This window comes from Thermothelomyces thermophilus, chromosome 2 (genome assembly GCF_000226095.1).
Source record: "Thermothelomyces thermophilus ATCC 42464 chromosome 2, complete sequence".
Lineage (NCBI taxonomy): Eukaryota > Fungi > Ascomycota > Sordariomycetes > Sordariales > Chaetomiaceae > Thermothelomyces > Thermothelomyces thermophilus.
The window spans coordinates 4,372,900-4,390,194 of NC_016473.1; the positions used below are offsets into that span (position 1 = coordinate 4,372,900).

Genomic DNA, 17,295 nt, shown 5'->3' on the forward strand with positions numbered 1-17,295 from the left:
TGAACGAGTGCGATAGACCGACAGCCGAAAGAGCAGCCAAGCACATAAGTGCATACATACAAACATAGCCTCCATGTGTTGCTCCACATGTGTGATCCCTTTTGCCCAGAGACACCGTCGAGCAGAGAGCTCTGCAGTTCTTTTTGGGCGTAAAGCATCCCGGATTGAAGCAGAGTCCTCATTAGATCCTCTGAACCACTTTAACGCAGACGACAAGGGTACATGCCGCATTTATTCCATGTCTTCCAAAACGCCATGAATCTGAATCCACCTTTTTTTTTTTTTTGGTGCTGCATTTCTTCGGTACCAAAATTCCCTTGGTATCGATTTTCGGTTCCGCCTGCCGAGCATCTAATCAACGTCGTGCCACGCCGCTCCAAACCATCTTGAACTACCCCAAATCAATTTCACCAGCAAACCCCCTGCCCAATTGAGCCTTAAGCCAAGTACGGCGCCAAAGCGGCCTTCGCCTCAGGCGTCAGCCGCTGCTCGACGAAAGTGGCCACCAGGCCGCCAAGGCGCTGGTTCGCCTCCTTCAAATACTGACTAACCCACTTGTCCACCTCCACGATATCGGGGAAGTCGTCACGGGACCCGCGCTTGCACGTATTGAGTGGGGTGAAGCCGACACCAAACCCTATATCGTCCACGTCCGCCTCGTTGACAATCTCGTCGCCAAACCCGGCGGCCACGCGCGGCGGGTTCTTGAGCAGATCCAGAAGGTTGTTGCACGTGAAGCCCCAACCCTTCTGGTAGCGCTCGGCAAACTGCTTCGACTCGCACAGCGTCTTGGTGTACGAGATGACGCCGAGCTTGCGGTCGACAGGACGGGCAAACTGGCCCGTCGTGGGCAGGATGACGGTGAGGTAGAAGGGCGTAAATACATTCTGCTGGATGGCCTCGGCATGCCTGATGAAGAAGTCGGCGCCCATCCTGGCCTCGCCCCCGCGCGCCGAAACCAAGTGATAAAAGCGGGCCACACGAGACTTGTACGAGTCGGTCGGGTTCGATTGCAGCTTGGTGAAGATGAGCGTGATAATTGTCCCAAAGTAAGGCTCCAAAACATCGCTAGCGAACAGAGTTAGATGTGCTAGGAACGTTTCGCGGCGGCTTGGTAACTTACCCAGGGAAAGTGCCAACGATAGCTTCGAGAATGTCAAATGCATTTTGGTCCGTTTTCTTGCCCGTCAGCAAGCGCTGGAATATGGCAAGGAAGGGCTCCAGTTTGTTCTCGGCCTTGATTTCCTCTGCAGCCTTGGGAATGATGGCAGCGATGAACCTCGACAGAGGTGGCACGTTGCCCCTCGTCTCCCACGGCCCAGGTGCGAGGACCGCCTCAATGAGCAGCTTGAAGTCGCCGGGCACTTGGTTCGTAGGGTTGAGCTCGAGGAGCAGAGCGAAGATCTGGAAGATGAAGGGAACAAATTCTATACCAGACCGTTAGACAGGCTTCGCAGTGCTGTTGGCGGCGGGCAACCTACCAGAAACATCCTCGTGAAGGATGGCCACGAAAGGTGTCCACAACCGGGGAAGCATGTCTAGCTTAGGCGAGTTACCGCAGTACCTGCCGCAAGTCAGTTCTCTGGATCAAGCATGGGTGGGAATGGCAAAATCTTACCTCACAAGGGCACCGATTGCCTCAAAGTGGTAGTAATAGAAACGCGGGTTGCTGGGGTTCTCCTTAATCACGTTGGTGATGTTGATCAAGTGGTTCAGGACACCCTCAGCCCCACACTCAAGGATCCCGTCCTTCATGACGATCAGAACCCTCATGATGCAGCGCATCAGGAATTCATTCTCCTGAAGCTTCGCAGAGGATGTGTCCTTCTCAATCAGGGCAAACAAATGTTCCAGCAGGTCCTTGGCATACGGTTGGATATCGCTCCGCGGGAACAAGTGCTGGCCCTGCTCATCGGTCAGGAATAGCACCCTCTCCACTGCGATCGCCGCATAAGTGTAGACGACGTAATTGGACGAGGCCAAGTTCTGAATGAGAGGCTGGATGGCGCTGGCCCACTGAGCCTTGTTGAGCTGACTGCGGAAGGTATATAGGTATTTGATGGCATCCACTTTCGAAATTGGTTCGGTCGACTCGGTGAGAAGGTCCGCGGCGATGTTCTGCTCAAAGAACTCAACAACATTGACGAAGCTGTTGACCGTCTTGACGCCGTGTGCGGCAGTGACGGCACCCTTGGCAGCGATGGCTAGGAAAAGGTAGACGGCCGTGTCCTTCGCCTTCCAGTCCGTCTTGCCAACGGTCAAGTAGTGGTTGATATACCTGAAGACCACCTGCGTGACAAGAGGTTCGAAGTTGTCAAGGAGCTTGCGGAGGAAGTCGGTGGCCGCTCTCCTCCTCGAGTCGGTATCGGAACCCTCGAGGTCGCGCCGGATGAACTCGATTGGCTCATCCTCGAACATTTCGACATCCGACTCCCTGAGCGCAACATTAGGGAGAATCACCTTCTCAACAATTGTGCCCAGAATTTGCTCGTTGTTGAAAATCTCGGCGTGACGGCGCACCGAGGCAACAGCCGTCAAGAACTGCAGCGCTTTGCTTGTAAGGGTGTCGTATCTCTTCTCCGGACCCACGCTTGACAAGACGTTCCAGACATTGTTTGTGAACTCCTGAACGAATTGGCCAAAGTCGTCGTCGTACTTGTTGGTAAAGAGCTGGAGTACGTCGCAGATGTCCGACTTGAGTGTCTCGAGCGGCGTCGCCTCATCCTCCTCGCCGTCAAAGATGGGGTTTGTGTAGGTGATGTACTTGTGGAGGAGCACGGTGATGGGTTGCAGGTGTGTCTCGATGACGGGCGGAATATCTTGGCACGAGAGGTCATAGAGGATCCTTATCAACAAGCTCATAGTTTCGAGCCAGCCTTTGAGTGCGCTGGCATTGTCTTTGTTTGCCTCGATTTGCCCGTCTGCGATCTGTCAAAAATGGGTCAGTGGGTTGTTGTCGAGGCTAACTACTCGGCAGCTTTCTCTTACGCTGAGCATCTGGACGAACGGCTCTCCGAAAACCCCGACAACATGTAGAATCTCCCTGTTTAGTTCGTTGGACTGGAATAGAGGGCGCCACCGCACGAAAATCGAGTGGGCAACTTCCAGAACGCCGTTTGTGACCTTATAGTCGGTATTGGACAGACGGCTGACGAGGTCCTAGACGAAGCCGGGTTAGTGTTGTTGGACCAAGGCATTACATGGCCGAACGCCTCCGGGCCGGGTCGTACCTGGGTAAGAGTGTCCCAGCGCTCCCAAAAGTCCGAATCAGCAATGATGCTGATGGCTTCGCCAAGCTGGGTCTGTATTGTGGGGGGAGATGAAATCATCAACCCAACGAGCTCTGATTTGATGGTCTGCACCTCATCCAGAGGGAGCTTGTAGTTGCCCTCTTCGTCCTACTACAGAGTTAGGCTCTTGACATGTTCCTCGTCTTTTTTTCCGCAGGGGTAGACGCATCGCACGCACCACATAGTTATGGCGAATGAAGTTCTTGAAAGCGAGAGCGGCGGCGAGGCGGATCTTGAGGGGTTGAGCATCGGCGTTCACGATGCTAAGGAGCGACAAGGAATATTTCGGCTTCTTCGATTCCTCTTTGAGGGCATTCTCAGCTGTACAAGCTCGGCCGTTAGTACTGCGGTCAGAGGTTCGAAGTATAAGGACGTCATCCAAAGTCTGGACCCGGCGACACTGCGGGCATAGAATGGCGGGGCTACCATGCTCGGAGCATTTGAAGGCTCAGGAACTTGCCTTTACGATGGCTCTGCGCATCCAAAGTTGCATTCAGCAACTGGGCGAGGTGATCCAATGTTGAGGCCATGACGGGCGTATGTTCCCGGGTGGCGATTTGGTGATGAGAAGCTCAGAAGGCGGAAGTCGGAAAACAAAACATCAAGAAAAAGCAGCAGTGGTTGCCAGAGTTATTGGTGGATTTGCTCGCTGGTCATTCTAGAGCCAAATCGAATCGGGCAAACAGAGGGGTCCGCGTGCAGGTCAAGGTGGGGTGCGGCACCGACCGCTCAAGGGAAATAAAAGTGGGGAGCTTGAACTTATTAACTAGCAGTCAAGTGCTGCGAACCTTCTCCAATGGGCCCACTTCCTGGATCAAGTAATCCATATCCGTAAAGGTGCCTTGCCTACTACTGTACCCGATCTGCTTGATAATTGAATTCACTGGCATAGTGGCATCCCCGAATTTCCAGGTAAATCCACAGTACATAACAGTAATTCTTTTGGTACTGAAAGCTACAATCCGTACCTACGGTATTTAAGGTACCTACCTTAGGTACATACTTGCCTTAGGTGATCATTGGAATTACCTAAGGGGAGGTCTGTGTGAAGTACCTGCGTCTGCACGGAATACAATCACAACGAGATTGCCGTTCAAATCGTCGGCGGCTGAAAATATGGTTAAGACGCTGCTGTTAGTTTCGCGTCACGATATATCACCTTGCCCACATCTTCAGACAGGGTCGAGCATTGAGTCCAATTGTGTACATCGTTTCAAGTCCCTCCTGCCTCTTTCCTCTACGTTTTCCATGGCGATTGCTCTACACAGTAAGGGACATACCTTACCTTGGCATAGTATCTGTGCATCATCAGCGACCTCCCATGCGGCTGCGCAAGCATAAGTCTGGCTTGCTTCTTGCAAGGAGCTGGGAGCCAGCGGGCATGCAGGGCCGGCCAATCGCTCGGTCAGATCGTAGACCCACTCTCTTCTTGTACCCTATCTATGCCCCTTGCGTGACCCCAGATTTTGACTGGACAGACACTTCGTCATCCTGTCCCGTGGTTGGCGCGGGCCGCAGACCGAGAAGCTCAACATTTTTTTTTTTTTTTTTTTTTTGCCTTGTTCCTCCTGCATCTGTACCCGGCCGGGCGATCGACGGGTCAGACAACAGGGAAACCACCAAAACGGATTCCGTGCGGGGGAGAAAAAAAAACGCAAGCGATCACCGGCGACAGGCTGCGCGTGAGGTGAGGTGTGGCTGCCATTCTTGGAGTGGGTGGTGGTGCATGTGGTCTTGGTTCAGGCGGAATCCTCGAAGTTCGGTCCTCGATCTTCCCCTCACCTGCTCCATAATCCAACAAGGGTAAAGGTTCGAGGGTCGCGTGGTGGTCGACCGGCATTCGCGTTCCCGACCTGATCCGGAGACCCTCTCCAACCTCTCGGCCTCATATCGACGCTCTTGGAGCGTGAGTTTTTATGCCACTGGCGCTCCTCCGTGTAAGTGAAGTCTCTTGATTCGGAACCGCACCATCCCGCATTCCCTCCGGTTCTTACGATTTCAGTCCCGCACCCTCACCTACATCTATTCAACTTGCCCGTCTTCGTCCCGGCAGCGCACGTCCATGTATCGCCGGCCTCGCAGGTCGCGCATTGTCATATCTTCCAGTTTACCACCCACCGCTGCGGCTTGCGCTGCCACTCCCTCTGGCTGCCGACCAGTTGGGGCGGACCCATTGTTGGGCGGCCCTGCATGCGGCTGCTGCAAGCTCCTGCATGTTCCTGCACCAAAGCACTACCACCTGCCAGTCTGCCGGTCTACCGCCGAACGTCATACATTCTTATTTTTTTTTTTTTTTTGGCGATCCGAATGTCGATGATTCCTTGCACTCATCTGTGACCTCGATCCCGATGAGCCACTTGAACCACTCGCTAATATGCTGCGGCGATTAGCTTCTCTAGGCCACTCGGCCACAGAAGACCCAGCAGCCCAGGAGCCCATGTCGCCCTCCCCCGGAGACGAGCAGCCACCGCAGGAGACGAGGAGCAGCGGCGGCCTTGCCGGCATGTTCAAGGGGCTCGCCGGCGGTGGAAAGTTGACCAAGTCTCCTCCGGTCATTCAGCAACCCTTTCAGCCGATCTCCGGGTCCCAGTCCCTCGCCCAACGTTCCGATACCCTCCCGCCAATATCTGCCCTCCATGGGCTCTCCCCCGAGCAGACCGAGCTTTTCCAACAACTCAAGGATGGCCAGTTGGGTGATCGGGTCGCTGCTGCTAACTCGCTACGCTATGCGATTGCCGATTTCCCTCTCAACCCGGTACGTTGTTATTGCCGTCCCCCCCTCCCTCCTTTTGATTTCACTTAGTTGTTTCAGCGCCTCTGACCTTGAGATACGCCCGGACCCAGCAGGTACGCGATATCTGGCATGCTGCAAAGGACTTGATTCACCCGACCAAACCGCCCAGTGCTCGACAGGCCGCCTGGCAGCTCCTTGCCGAGTGTATCAAATGCCCCGGCTCTACTGAGCTCGAACGACACGAATACTTCAGCACCCTGGCCGCGCTGGATCAATCCGAGGATTTTCATCTCCAGCTGGCTGCCCTCGAGGATCTAACCAACCGGGGCCGCAATATATCGGGTTTCTACTACGACATCTTCCCACTCTTGACCAAGTGGCTGCAGGAGGCGTACAAGGCTGCCAGGACTGCTCGGCGACAGGCCTCTCGCGGGGCCGGCAGGCCCCCCAGAGGGAGTACCCCGTTGACAGGCGAAGAGAAGAACCTGGCCCGGCTGTTCGCGCTTCTCAAAGATGTCATCAAGTTCAATTTCAAATTTGCCACGGACGGCGTGGTTGGGAATTTGATGGCCATAATCCTCGAGATATGCATGAACACGAGCGTGGAAGATGACTTGAGATCCTGCATCAACGTGGTTGACACCGTGGTCACGTTTGGCACCATTCCGAACGACAAGCTAAGAGATTGCATCCAGATCCTCAGCTCGATTCACTGCTTGGTTCCCAATCTGCAAAAGGATGCCTGGCACACCATATCCATCATCTGCAAGTCTCATCACGGCCAGTCGACCGTTAGGATCTTGCTCGACTTGCTCCGCACATACTCCACGTCCCCGGACAAGGACAAGGACAAGGACTCCGTCCGAGATGTTCGCGGTGCGCTCTCAGTCTTGAAGAAACTGCTCTCCAAGTCTGCCGAGAAAGGGTACCCGGCCGTCCCCCTGGCTCTCCTCGTCGACGGTCTGGCTACGGTTGCCAAGAGCAGTTCCACCAGGATAGCAAACGAGGTCTTGAAGCTCATCAATTCATTGTTTGATGGTCGCGAGGGCAGCATCAATGCCATCTTGGTCGAAGAGAACTGGTCACCGATCTTCTCTGTTGCCGTGCAGTGTGCGACAAAAGCCACTCATACGCCGCCCTCTGCGAGTTCTAGTTTGACTACCCTTCCCACAGCCGCTAAGGATGAAAGGGAGCCTGAGGACACCGTCACTGTCCAGCTGAGGTCGCTGGTCAGCCGGATCGAAGCCCTGGTCACCAAAAACGACCCGGACTTTTTGCAGCGGGACGAATGCATGGTGTTTCTGTCTGAAGTTCAGCATGCGCTTCCAGACTCGGCGGCGGCCCTCGTGACTGCGTACCTCAAAGAAACCCGAGCTTGTTTCCCGTCAGAAGTCGGCTGGAAGGACAGCCTCAAGCTAGTCTTGGACTGCTTCTTTCTCAACCGGAGCCGCAACTCTTCTACTCGACTGGGCGCCTTGGAGGTCATCATCGAGGTTTACGACTTCCTCTGTCTTGCCGAGGCCCTCGTTGAAGAGGATGCGGTTACCAATCTCATCCAGCGAGTGCTCGCCGGGCTACCACTCGAGACCGATGGTGGCGTCCTCCAAGAAACGGTAGCGTTCCTGGTCAATGTGGCGGAAACAGTACCTGACTTCCTCTTCGACGATATCCTGGATGCTTTCAAGGGCGTGGTTGCCAAAGACATGTCTAGGCCGCCTTTGTCCGTACTGCCCACGCCCGAGGCCGGCCTAGCACCCCAGCATGGCCAGATATCTGGCCAAACAAGCCAGAGCGCGTCCAATGTTGTCACCAAAGGCTATTCTCAGATATTCATCCGAACCATGAACAACAATGGTTCAAAGGCGGCTAAAGCGTACACGGCGCTTGTTCATATCGCTCGCTCAAACTCTTGTGAGCTAGACGCTCGGCTTACGGCGATGAAGCTTCTTTTCCGCCTCCGGGCCGACTTTGAACATCAAGTCTACCTCACAACGCTGATAGAGAACGAGACACTGGCTGCGACCTTGTACAGGACCGAAGCGTCTCTCGCGCGCAAACTGGCAGAGGATGCCGCACAGCCGGCAAGACTATCAAGGCCAGAGCACACCGGAGGGCGGCCGACCCGCGGCATATCGTTCAGCCAAGGTCAGACAGCTGAGCGGGGCGTTCCCACTCGGTCGGCATCTACTCCCAAGCCGACCATCTATCAGGGCCAGAGGCTATGGTCATTACCAGATGCCGACGCGCTGCCCGAGACGCCGCCAGCGAGACCAAGTCCGCTGCTAGCCTCACACGCCTCAAATGCGAGTGGGCCCGGCTCATCGGAGAAGGGAGCAACAGTGTTGAATATGGCGCAGTGGTTGGAGGCAGTGCTCAGTCTCTTCCACCATGGATGCAACTGGGAAGTCTACAGCTTCGTTTTGGTTCATCTCCCAGCCCAGCTCAGCAACCACCCGTTATTCAGGGATGCGATACCCTATATCCAGGAGTTGCGGCGCCTCCTCTGCGAGATGGTCAGGACGAGCAATTTCCAGGAGCCTCCGCCCTCATCAGGCCTTCGCCGTAGCGATGTTGCCAACTGCTTGTTCCGCTCCCTCATCATGATCGTCAGCTACCATCACCATTTCCAGAAGACGGACGAGGATGAAATGGTCAGGGCCTTTACGCATGGCATTTCAGACAAAACAGCAAAGACGTGCATTCACGCTCTCTCGGTGTGCTGCCACGAGCTGCCCATGTCGGTGAGCAAGTCACTCGTCCCCATTCTGCAAAAGATGTCCCAGGTCATCACGCAGCCATTTGTGGCGATGCACATTCTCGAGTTCTTAGCCTGCCTCAGCCGGCTGCGCTCGCTGTACTCCAACTTCCGCGACGACGATTACCGTATCGTTCTGGGAATCTGTTTCAGGTATCTACAATACGTCCGTGAGAAGAAGCTCGCGATGCGCGGCAGCATCGTCGGCGAGCCGGCAACGCCAAACGTCGCCTCGGTGAGCCAGCCGGATGCTCTTGGCCAACAAGCCCCCAGCGATGATCTGCCGCAGTATGTATATGCCCTGGCATACCACGTCATCACGTTTTGGTTCCTCGCCCTCAAGCTTCCGGACCGGCCGAACCATATCGGCTGGATCACGAAAAATCTGTTCACGGACGTTGACGGGAGCGCGAGCACCGAGGAGCACGCCCAAATCACCCTCGACTTTATGCAGCGCGTGGCATTTTCCGACGCCGGCGACTCGGCCCAGGACCCCCTCTTCAAGGAGCAGTATTTTGGGGAGATTCAAAAGAAGCGGTGGATCATCGGAAACAGCATCCTCACGATCCGACAGGCGACCGGGTCCAACTGGGCTGAGATCACACGGCGCTACCCTTCCGGCACGTCCTCCTATGCGCTCCGCGTTGAGTTCACGCCTACGCCGAATCTGTCAGCCCCCGACGGCTCCGACGCTGCGGCGTGGGAAGGGCGGTTCCAGGACGGCCTCACCATTTTCCCGAGCCACTTGTTGATGCAGTTGCTGGCTCCGATGCCGCAACTCTACGATCCCGCCATCCGGCCGATCCCGCTTCCCGACGAAGATGCCGTCGACCGGGCCATCCGCGTCTTCGACCGTAACTCTCCAGTGGACGGCCACAAGGTGGGCGTCGTCTACATAAAGGAGGGGCAGACCAAGGAGGCGGAGATTCTCGCCAACACCAGCGGCAGCCCTGATTATCACCGATTCCTCAAAGGGCTGGGGACGCTGACAAGGCTGAAGGGGGCCACCTTCAACACGCAGGGCCTGGACCGTGAAAACGACCTGGACGGAAAGTACACCTACTGCTTCCGAGACCGCGTCACCGAGATCGTGTTCCACATCACAACTCAGATGCCAACAAACCTCGAGACAGACCCGCAGTGCGTCGCGAAGAAGCGGCACATTGGGAACGATTTTGTCAACATCGTCTGGAATGACTCGGGCCTGCCCTTCAAATTCGACACGTTTCCGTCCCAATTCAACTATGTCTACATCGTCATTACGCCGACTCCTCACCTCCCCTTTGTCGCTTCGCGCATGCCGCGGGAGGACGGCGCCTCGCGCTTCTGCATGGTCCAAGTCATGAGCCAGTCTGGTTTCCCCGAAATCTCGCCAGCGGCCGAGCCCAAGATGATCAGCCTCGAGGCACTCCCCGGCTTCGTCCGGCTGCTCGCGCTCAACGCCTCGGTCTTCTCGCTCGTCTGGGCCAATAGGGAGGATGGCGAGCACGTGTCGTCGTGGCGCGAGCGCCTCCGCCAGATCAATGCACTGCGCGCCCGCTACGGCCCCAAGTCTGGGGGGCCCGGCGTCTCGCCGTCGCCTCCGTCAGGAGCCATTGCCACGCCATCTGCCACTTCTACTGCGCCGGCAGCCGGCGGCTTGTCCGTCGTCGGCGGTGCGAGCCACGGGGCTGCCGCCTACCATCACCATCACCAACCGTCCGGGCAGGGAGGGAGTGGCGCAGCAACGGGGGGAGGCATCGGCGGCGGAGATCTGGGTGGCGTGCCCGGTGCTGGCGGGGCCAACAGTGCTCGGACGGCAGGTATGCGCGACAGCTTCAGCAGCCTGCGCAGGTCGTCCGTCGCGACCTTCTTCACCAACGCCACCAGCGCGACCGACCAGTCGCACCGCTCGAGCATGCTATCGACAGTGACGACAGAGAACACCGAGGCGCTGCAGCCGAGCACGGCTGAGGCGCTAGTGGATTCGGTCGATTTCTCAAAGTGGACTTGAACTAATCCCTATGACCTGACCTGACCTGGCCTGGGTCCTCCTACCAGGATCAATAGGAGAATTGAGAGATACAGGAGCAGGAAGAACGTTGACGAATTCGGGTGGACGGGTGGGTGTCGATGGAATGGAGTTAAGTGTGGTTCCCGGTTTTTCCTGCTTGCTTATGTCTCAACAGGCGCACAAAATCACGGTGGATCGGGAGATTCTTGTAGTGCTTTACTTTTTTGGACGATGTCATGTCAAGTATATGGTGGCGTAAAATTATTCGGTTAGAGGCGTGGGCTTGGTCATTTGTTTTGCGAGGTTGTGAGAAAGAAGGAATGCTTTACAACGGCGTCGTTATCAGAAGGTGATGCTCGCACGCCCGCTATTTCCCCCCTTCCCTCCCTAAAGCGCACCCTATCCTGTTTTGCAGGGCATAATCTTACCCCCAAGAATCATGGTCCACGTCTGCTCTGCCCTTGGGGGCCACCAAGGCATCCGGGACCAGCTCAATATTATGTCGTCATGGCAGCCGGACCCGAGAAGTTCGTTCATCTTTTTTTCTTTTGCTCTTTATTTCCTACTCTCCCTAAGCTCCCAATACTTTTGCCGGGGCAGCTATTCCCAGGGCAGCTATGGGCACGGTATGTACCTACATGGACTTGCGTGGGCGCCGAGTCTCCGAGAAAGGTGAAGGGCTGAAACACTCAGAAACTATGGACGCCGGAGCCTGGGTGAGTCGAACATCTTCTTCTCTGTCATATCCTGGGAGATCATGTCCTGATTACCACGGTCCTCGGGCAACTCTGCGTGAAGCTTCGCCCAAGAACTCAAGCTAGTGCCGGCTCATGAGAGAGAGGGAAAAAAAAACATCACCCTACGCCTTAGGCTAGTCCAAAACTGAGCGGAAAACGTCTATATACATATGCGTGCAGTCTGTGTATACATCTCTCTTGCCCCCCCCCTTCCTTGGGTCCGCTACACGGCACACCGAGTCCTCAACTTCCACAAAAGAAACCACCGACAGCTTGAATTCATGTGCCGCAAAGTCTTCCTTGTAGTGGCAGCGGTGGTGGTACTAGAACTACGATGCGAACCCCCTCCCCTCCCCTTTCCCCATTTGTGTCGATGTGCACAGGACGCAGCCTGTCCCCAGCGAGGCGGCCAGGATGACGGGCGGCCAGCATACTTTTACCAAGAATGTACATACATACATACACTACCAAGTAGATGGTGGACCGTTCGTTGGCCCTTCACATCCCAACGAAAGGAAAGATCTAGTGTCGGCCCCCAGTCAAGACTTTCTTCCCCGCCCTCTTCTGGCCATTTCTCTGCATCTGCATCTGCTCTCTCCCCTTCCCCTCCCCCCTCCTTCCCGGTCTCATAGTCCTATGCCGTCTCACTCACTCTCCCCCTCTCTCTCTCTGTGTGCTCTGTACAGTTTAGGGGCCGATCCTCCCCGTTACCCAACTGCGCCCGCGCCCGCGCCTGCAGCGAGCGCCATGACGCCCCTTGCGCTGCGCTAGCCACTCGGCGGTTGCCAAAGATGACGTGTAGACTATCAGGCCGCTTGGGAACGGCAGAGAGAGAACCGGAGGGCGTAGCAGGCTCCGTTGGGGCCCGAGATATGTACTGTACACGTATGTACGTGTACGGTACATACAAGAGAATGCGCAAATTCTTGAGAGCCTCCATGCGAGGAGGGGTTCCTGCCGCTCTTGAGAGGGGATAGGGCCGAAATGCAGGAGGCCAGGTTTTCGTCTGCCGGATCTGGGCATGAGAAGTATCGGATTGCGGGATCGGACGCAAGTCGAATCCTTCCACTCTTACTGGGAAAGGGTTCTTGAAAGGGTCTTGGGTTCTTGCCAAAGTACCCACAGCTGAGCATAAGCACACCACCCATGTGCGTATACCTGAGGGAAACCTTGTTTCTCTGCCCTTTGTGAAACATCGCTAAGTGTGTTCGTAAGGGCCGGCAGCGAGCTGGTTTGTATTGGCGTCAGGCCTGCGGGTTGACGTGTGACCATATAGCCATTGGTTACACCACGGCGAACAGCATCATGGACGGACACGCACTCTTCACCGCATGTCAGTCGGTTCGGGGCCCTGGGGCCGGTGGCCCGGCACTGATGCTCCGTCCGTCTCAAGAACTGTGGCCATTCCTCGCTTGACATAAGTCTTGCGGAGTGCAGATCAGAAACTTAATCGAAGTGGTCTTGCATGGATGGCCGAGCTTCTGGCAATGTCAGAGGGACGGTGATACATGGGATATTTGGCCTTGTCACTGCCGTGTCATTGGGTAAGAAGCGGGGAAGTCCGGCAGCCCCGAAGCGGTCCACAACGCGATGCGGTCAGCACCGCAGCGGAGTTTGCCTGAGAATGCGGCTAACTCCTTGTCTTCCTTGCTGCTCGAGTGCATGCCAAGCGGGGGGACCTGGAGCTTGCCGGGGTTCTGAGCCAGAACATTGGATGCCCTTGGCTATCGTGGAAGCGCGGCCGCGCTGCCCGCATGGTCGCCGTGACACTCGGCTTCTCTCAGAAATACGTTGGGCACAGACAGCTGAGTTTGGCCATCTGACTGGGCAACCGATTCGTTCGTTGTTCTGCTGAGCGGGGAGATCTTCGCTGCGTGTGGAAGTCGGCCCGGCAGTTGGTAATTTTGTTCGACAGCCATGAGACCACAGCTTCCAAAGCAGGCCGCTCGCGTCAGCCCAGCAAACAGATGCTGAGCTCGGGCTGGTCCTCGCCTTCGCACCGCTCGAGGCAGGTGCAGTGCTCCCCCAAGCTGGGCTCCCATCTCGCCTCCTGTCCGCGCCAAGAAACGGAATACCGCCGGTTTTCAAACACACCGCCAAACGTCTCGGTACCTCGCCCATTTCTGAAAGCCTGATGCTCCGTGTCAGCACGGTTGTGCGAGTTACAAAATTGCCAGGCCTGGAAACGGACTCACCCATTGACTGAAATCCCTCGTCTCCTCCTTTGACGGCATCAATGAGCAGCTTATTCATCCCTTGCTCGCTGAGCAGGCGGATGCAACTGTCAAGAAGCCTAATCATGACCGCGTCCCGCTTGTTTGCCGTATTGGGCACCTCATCTACAAACCAGAACTCCCGTCAGCATCTATACGCATACACCCACACCTCCTCCTTCAGAACGCCCGTCGATGGCGGAATACGTACCACTGACACATACACATGTGACACCCCCAACGTCGTCTGCAATGGTGCTGGCCCAGGGAAGGTCTTCGGCCGCCGGGCTCCCGGTGTTCTTGACGTAAGTCAAAGCCACTGCAATGATAGTGCCCCCATCAAGGCCCAGGACAATATCCTGAATGTTCATCGTATTGGCGAGCTTGGCGTACTGGTCGTACCACCCCATGTTGTCCTTCTTACACGACTCCTTGTCCACAAACTCCAGCACCAGGTCGAACTCCGAGAACATGCAAGGGCGGAACGTGAGCTCGGACGGCGTCGGGCCCGTCACTGGCCAGTCCTTGAATTTGAGAAACCAGTCACATGCTTCTTGCTCCGAGCTTACGGCCGAGGAGGGGAGGGTTATCGGCCATCCGCGGCGCCGGAACCAGCCTTCGAAGGGCGAGTCGATCGGGAGCCCGTAGAGGAGCCGAGGAAATGTACTACCAAGCCGAAGGCGGCAAACGCCGCGTATCCTCTTGAGCTGGCGCAGAGCATGGTCGTGTAGGCTCCGGCCAATGCCCCGCTGGCGGTGTGACGGACGCACGAGAAGGGCGGCAAGAGATCCCAACAGACGCTCACCGTCGCTGTCGGCATATGTTGTATAGGTTGCACAGAAGCCTAGAAGTTGCCAAGTCCCCGGTTCTCGCACGACATAGTGCATGGCATAACCGTCGCGGCAGAGCAATGACTGGAACTGGTAGCGGCCAAGGTGAAAGTTTTTCGGAAGACACTGACACCACAGGTCGAGCACTTCGGACATGTCACGAATTCCGTCCCATACCTCGACGGGCCAGGCTCTCGGCGACAATACCGGGTCTCGTATGTCCAACGGCCCGGGACTAGGTCTCTTCGACTGAAAGAGGACGTCGGCGGCCTCCTCCAAATCTGACGGAACGAAGCTGGGCACCTCTAATATCGTGGGGAAGGATTCTTCGAGAGGTCCTAGTTCTTGCAGCTCACAGCAGGTCAGGATGATTTGAGGCCGGGACTCGCAGACGGATCGAGTGATTTCCGCTAAAGCCACTTGCGACTGCTGTCCATGACGCGGAGGGCCTGAGATGACAAAAATCACAACAGCCGCTAGCCTGATGTGCACGACGTGAGTGCCGGTAATCCCGTTTCGTGGCAGGTACGGGACATGATGAACCCAGGGGTGGTGCCTAGCCAGAGCTTTCCCGAGGGGTTCAAAAGGATCTCTGGTCGGTTCATCGGGATTGCGGTTTAGAGGGCTCAGCTCGGGCACGATCCCAGGCGTCAGTAACAAAATGATGTCGCCATCCTGTAGCTGGTTCGAAAGGGGGATGCATGACTGGAGATCTTGGACAGTCGAGACTATGTCCTGCCGCCTGCTGAGCTCCATTTCATGGGTAGGCGTTGGAACAGGAGCAGCTGGGGAAGGCACAGAAAAGAAGCTTGCTGAAACAAGCCCAGAGCTATGAAGGGAAGGGCAGAGCAACACAAGGGGCATAAGGTAAACCTGGTCAGTCAAGTCAGTGGGAGGCGCACTCATGAAGAGAGGTCAACCGAGGATAGCTCCACTGACTTATTGACACCCCTTGGGGCAGGACGACACAACCTGGAACCGCCGGGCTGGCACCAATAGTCGCTGAGGTCGTGCTCGACTCCCATGCGGTGCTGCACACAGTGTCTGAGTGGCGACCAGTATGAGAGACGCAGGTGGACTGGCTCTCACAGCACCAACCGAGTGGTTCCGGAAAGAGCACACGAACCAGTGTGAGACAGGGCCGAGTAGTCGGAGGCTTGTTGTTTATAGGTAACCCCGGCCCAACTGCCGTAGGCCGAATAGAAGCGGTCTGTTGCAGCTGGGCAACGTTGCGGAAGGATTCGATTCGCCTTTTCAGGAGATCCGGGGCCGGGGCCCAATGGGCGGCGGGGAAGTTTGGGGGGCGAACCAGAAGCAGGACCAGCCGTCCCGACAACGTTGAGAGAACGAGGTTACGAAACAGCGTGTGTTGAACAGCCTCGTTCTTCTCTTACCCCAAATATCGCACACTGAGCGCTGGTTGCGGTATGACAAACAAGAAGAACGCTGAAAAGTAAGCAGTCTCTGTCCTGTAATTTGTCGGTTAACCAACGCTTGGAGTCCCGTCGCTTCTCACAATGGTTGTCGTTTAGGAAGATGGGGGTGTTGGGGTGTTGAATGGTCACACAGAACGCCGTGCTGCAGCCTCGCCCCTGGAAAGATTGCCGCCGTTCGAGATCATTTGTCGAGCAAGGTGGATAATGTACCTAAACGTACATCCGTACGTGTACGGATGTGCATACATACCTACATGAAGGGCTTTGCGAGCTGCATGGACACCGCTTCTCAATCGTCGGTGCCGTTGGTCATGTACATACCGTACGCACTGGATATGTACCTCATGTACGTACAGAGTACAGTACATACATACAAGTATGTACATACCGATGGGCGCCAAGCGATAGATGTGGCCGGCACCTGGGAGGTAACTAATTGGGGTTTATCGGAACCAAAACGGAGAACCGGCTCCCGTTAGGGAACCACGGCCAGAATGGTGGGCTATAAGGGCGCCCAAACCCCTCCGGCCACAAGGTTGCACAAGAAAACCGCGCGTATGTCGGACAAGCATTCGCTCACCACTCGGTCCATGGTGTGCTGAATACGAACAAGACCTCTTCTTCTTGGTTGGGTTGCGCATCTTGATGCTTTAGTGTTGCTGTCCAGTTGTCAAAGTTGTCGAGCTGGCAAAGCTGCGAGTTGGCAAAGTCTTGCCCTGTCGTTGCTGGTGCGAGGCCCATGCGCATCCGAGGGGCGACATGGCACACGGTGTATAGTATGCGTGTTGCGACAAGCGGTTGATAACCATGGCGGGATGGCCGCAGATGAAATGGTTACACAGAAACACTTGTCGCATCAAAAGTCTTTGATCAAACGAGGAAGTCGTGTCGTACGCCATGGCGCTGTGATTCGCCAACCGCCCTAGGGCATCAGGGGCGGCAATACCGTCACTTTCGCACCGAGCAACTCCATGTGCTTTTTTTTCTCTCTTCCCTTCCCAGCTCAGGTAATGAGGTTGTCATGGCTGGACTCTGGTGTCGCCGAGACTTCGTGCTGACTAGGCTCCAAACATTGACATGGCTGGGTAGGCTTCGGTCCAAGTCTTAGCATGAAGACGCTGATCTCCAGGGCACGCCCAGTTGAGCGCACGCATTCAATGCCGAAGCTCCGCGAAGTTATCTGTTGGCCGAGTACGAAGTCGATCGGCATCTTAAGCTGCATGGTGATACAAGGCGTATGTATGTACGGATTTCATACGTGGGGGTCAGCGAGAACCCCGACAGTGAGTACGTCGGTAGGACAGGAG

At 56.0% G+C, this 17,295-nt stretch overlaps 3 protein-coding genes across 3 annotated transcripts; 1 reads left to right on the plus strand and 2 right to left on the minus strand.

The window, feature by feature from the left end:
• Positions 1–334: 334 nt before the first annotated feature.
• On the minus strand, positions 335–4,036 carry MYCTH_2302354 (uncharacterized protein). The gene is made up of 8 exons (XM_003662091.1): positions 3,751–4,036; positions 3,469–3,611; positions 3,231–3,398; positions 2,989–3,159; positions 1,619–2,928; positions 1,482–1,564; positions 1,124–1,427; positions 335–1,068 (listed from the first exon to the last, which is right to left on the minus strand). Exons 1-8 carry the CDS (start codon positions 3,818–3,820, stop codon positions 438–440), a joined length of 2,880 nt encoding a protein of 959 aa, XP_003662139.1. The 5' UTR covers positions 3,821–4,036; the 3' UTR covers positions 335–437.
• Positions 4,037–5,128: 1,092 nt separating this feature from the next.
• On the plus strand, positions 5,129–10,992 carry MYCTH_2302356 (uncharacterized protein). The gene is made up of 3 exons (XM_003662092.1): positions 5,129–5,227; positions 5,681–6,045; positions 6,135–10,992. The coding sequence occupies exons 2-3, from the start codon at positions 5,728–5,730 to the stop codon at positions 10,770–10,772; spliced, it is 4,956 nt and encodes a 1,651-aa protein (XP_003662140.1). The 5' UTR covers positions 5,129–5,227; positions 5,681–5,727; the 3' UTR covers positions 10,773–10,992.
• A 2,062-nt stretch (positions 10,993–13,054) lies between these two features.
• MYCTH_2302360 (uncharacterized protein) lies at positions 13,055–15,438 on the minus strand. The gene is made up of 3 exons (XM_003662093.1): positions 13,934–15,438; positions 13,705–13,848; positions 13,055–13,640 (listed from the first exon to the last, which is right to left on the minus strand). Exons 1-3 carry the CDS (start codon positions 15,306–15,308, stop codon positions 13,594–13,596), a joined length of 1,566 nt encoding a protein of 521 aa, XP_003662141.1. The 5' UTR covers positions 15,309–15,438; the 3' UTR covers positions 13,055–13,593.
• Between the last annotated feature and the right edge of the window lie 1,857 nt (positions 15,439–17,295).

Coding starts and splice junctions, on each gene's coding strand:
- MYCTH_2302360 (XM_003662093.1), bottom strand. CDS start 15,308: ATGGAGCTCAGCAGGCGGCAGGACATAGTCTCGACTGTCCAAGATCTC. Junction 13,849..13,933: donor CACATGTGTATGTGTCAGTG/GTACGTATTCCG, acceptor TCTGGTTTGTAG/ATGAGGTGCCCAATACGGCA. Junction 13,641..13,704: donor CGAGGGATTTCAGTCAATGG/GTGAGTCCGTTT, acceptor ACGGAGCATCAG/GCTTTCAGAAATGGGCGAGG.
- MYCTH_2302354 (XM_003662091.1), bottom strand. CDS start 3,820: ATGGCCTCAACATTGGATCACCTCGCCCAGTTGCTGAATGCAACTTTG. Junction 3,160..3,230: donor GCTGGGACACTCTTACCCAG/GTACGACCCGGC, acceptor GGCTTCGTCTAG/GACCTCGTCAGCCGTCTGTC. Junction 1,428..1,481: donor CCTTCACGAGGATGTTTCTG/GTAGGTTGCCCG, acceptor GGTCTGGTATAG/AATTTGTTCCCTTCATCTTC.
- MYCTH_2302356 (XM_003662092.1), top strand. CDS start 5,728: ATGTCGCCCTCCCCCGGAGACGAGCAGCCACCGCAGGAGACGAGGAGC. Junction 6,046..6,134: donor CCGATTTCCCTCTCAACCCG/GTACGTTGTTAT, acceptor GCCCGGACCCAG/CAGGTACGCGATATCTGGCA.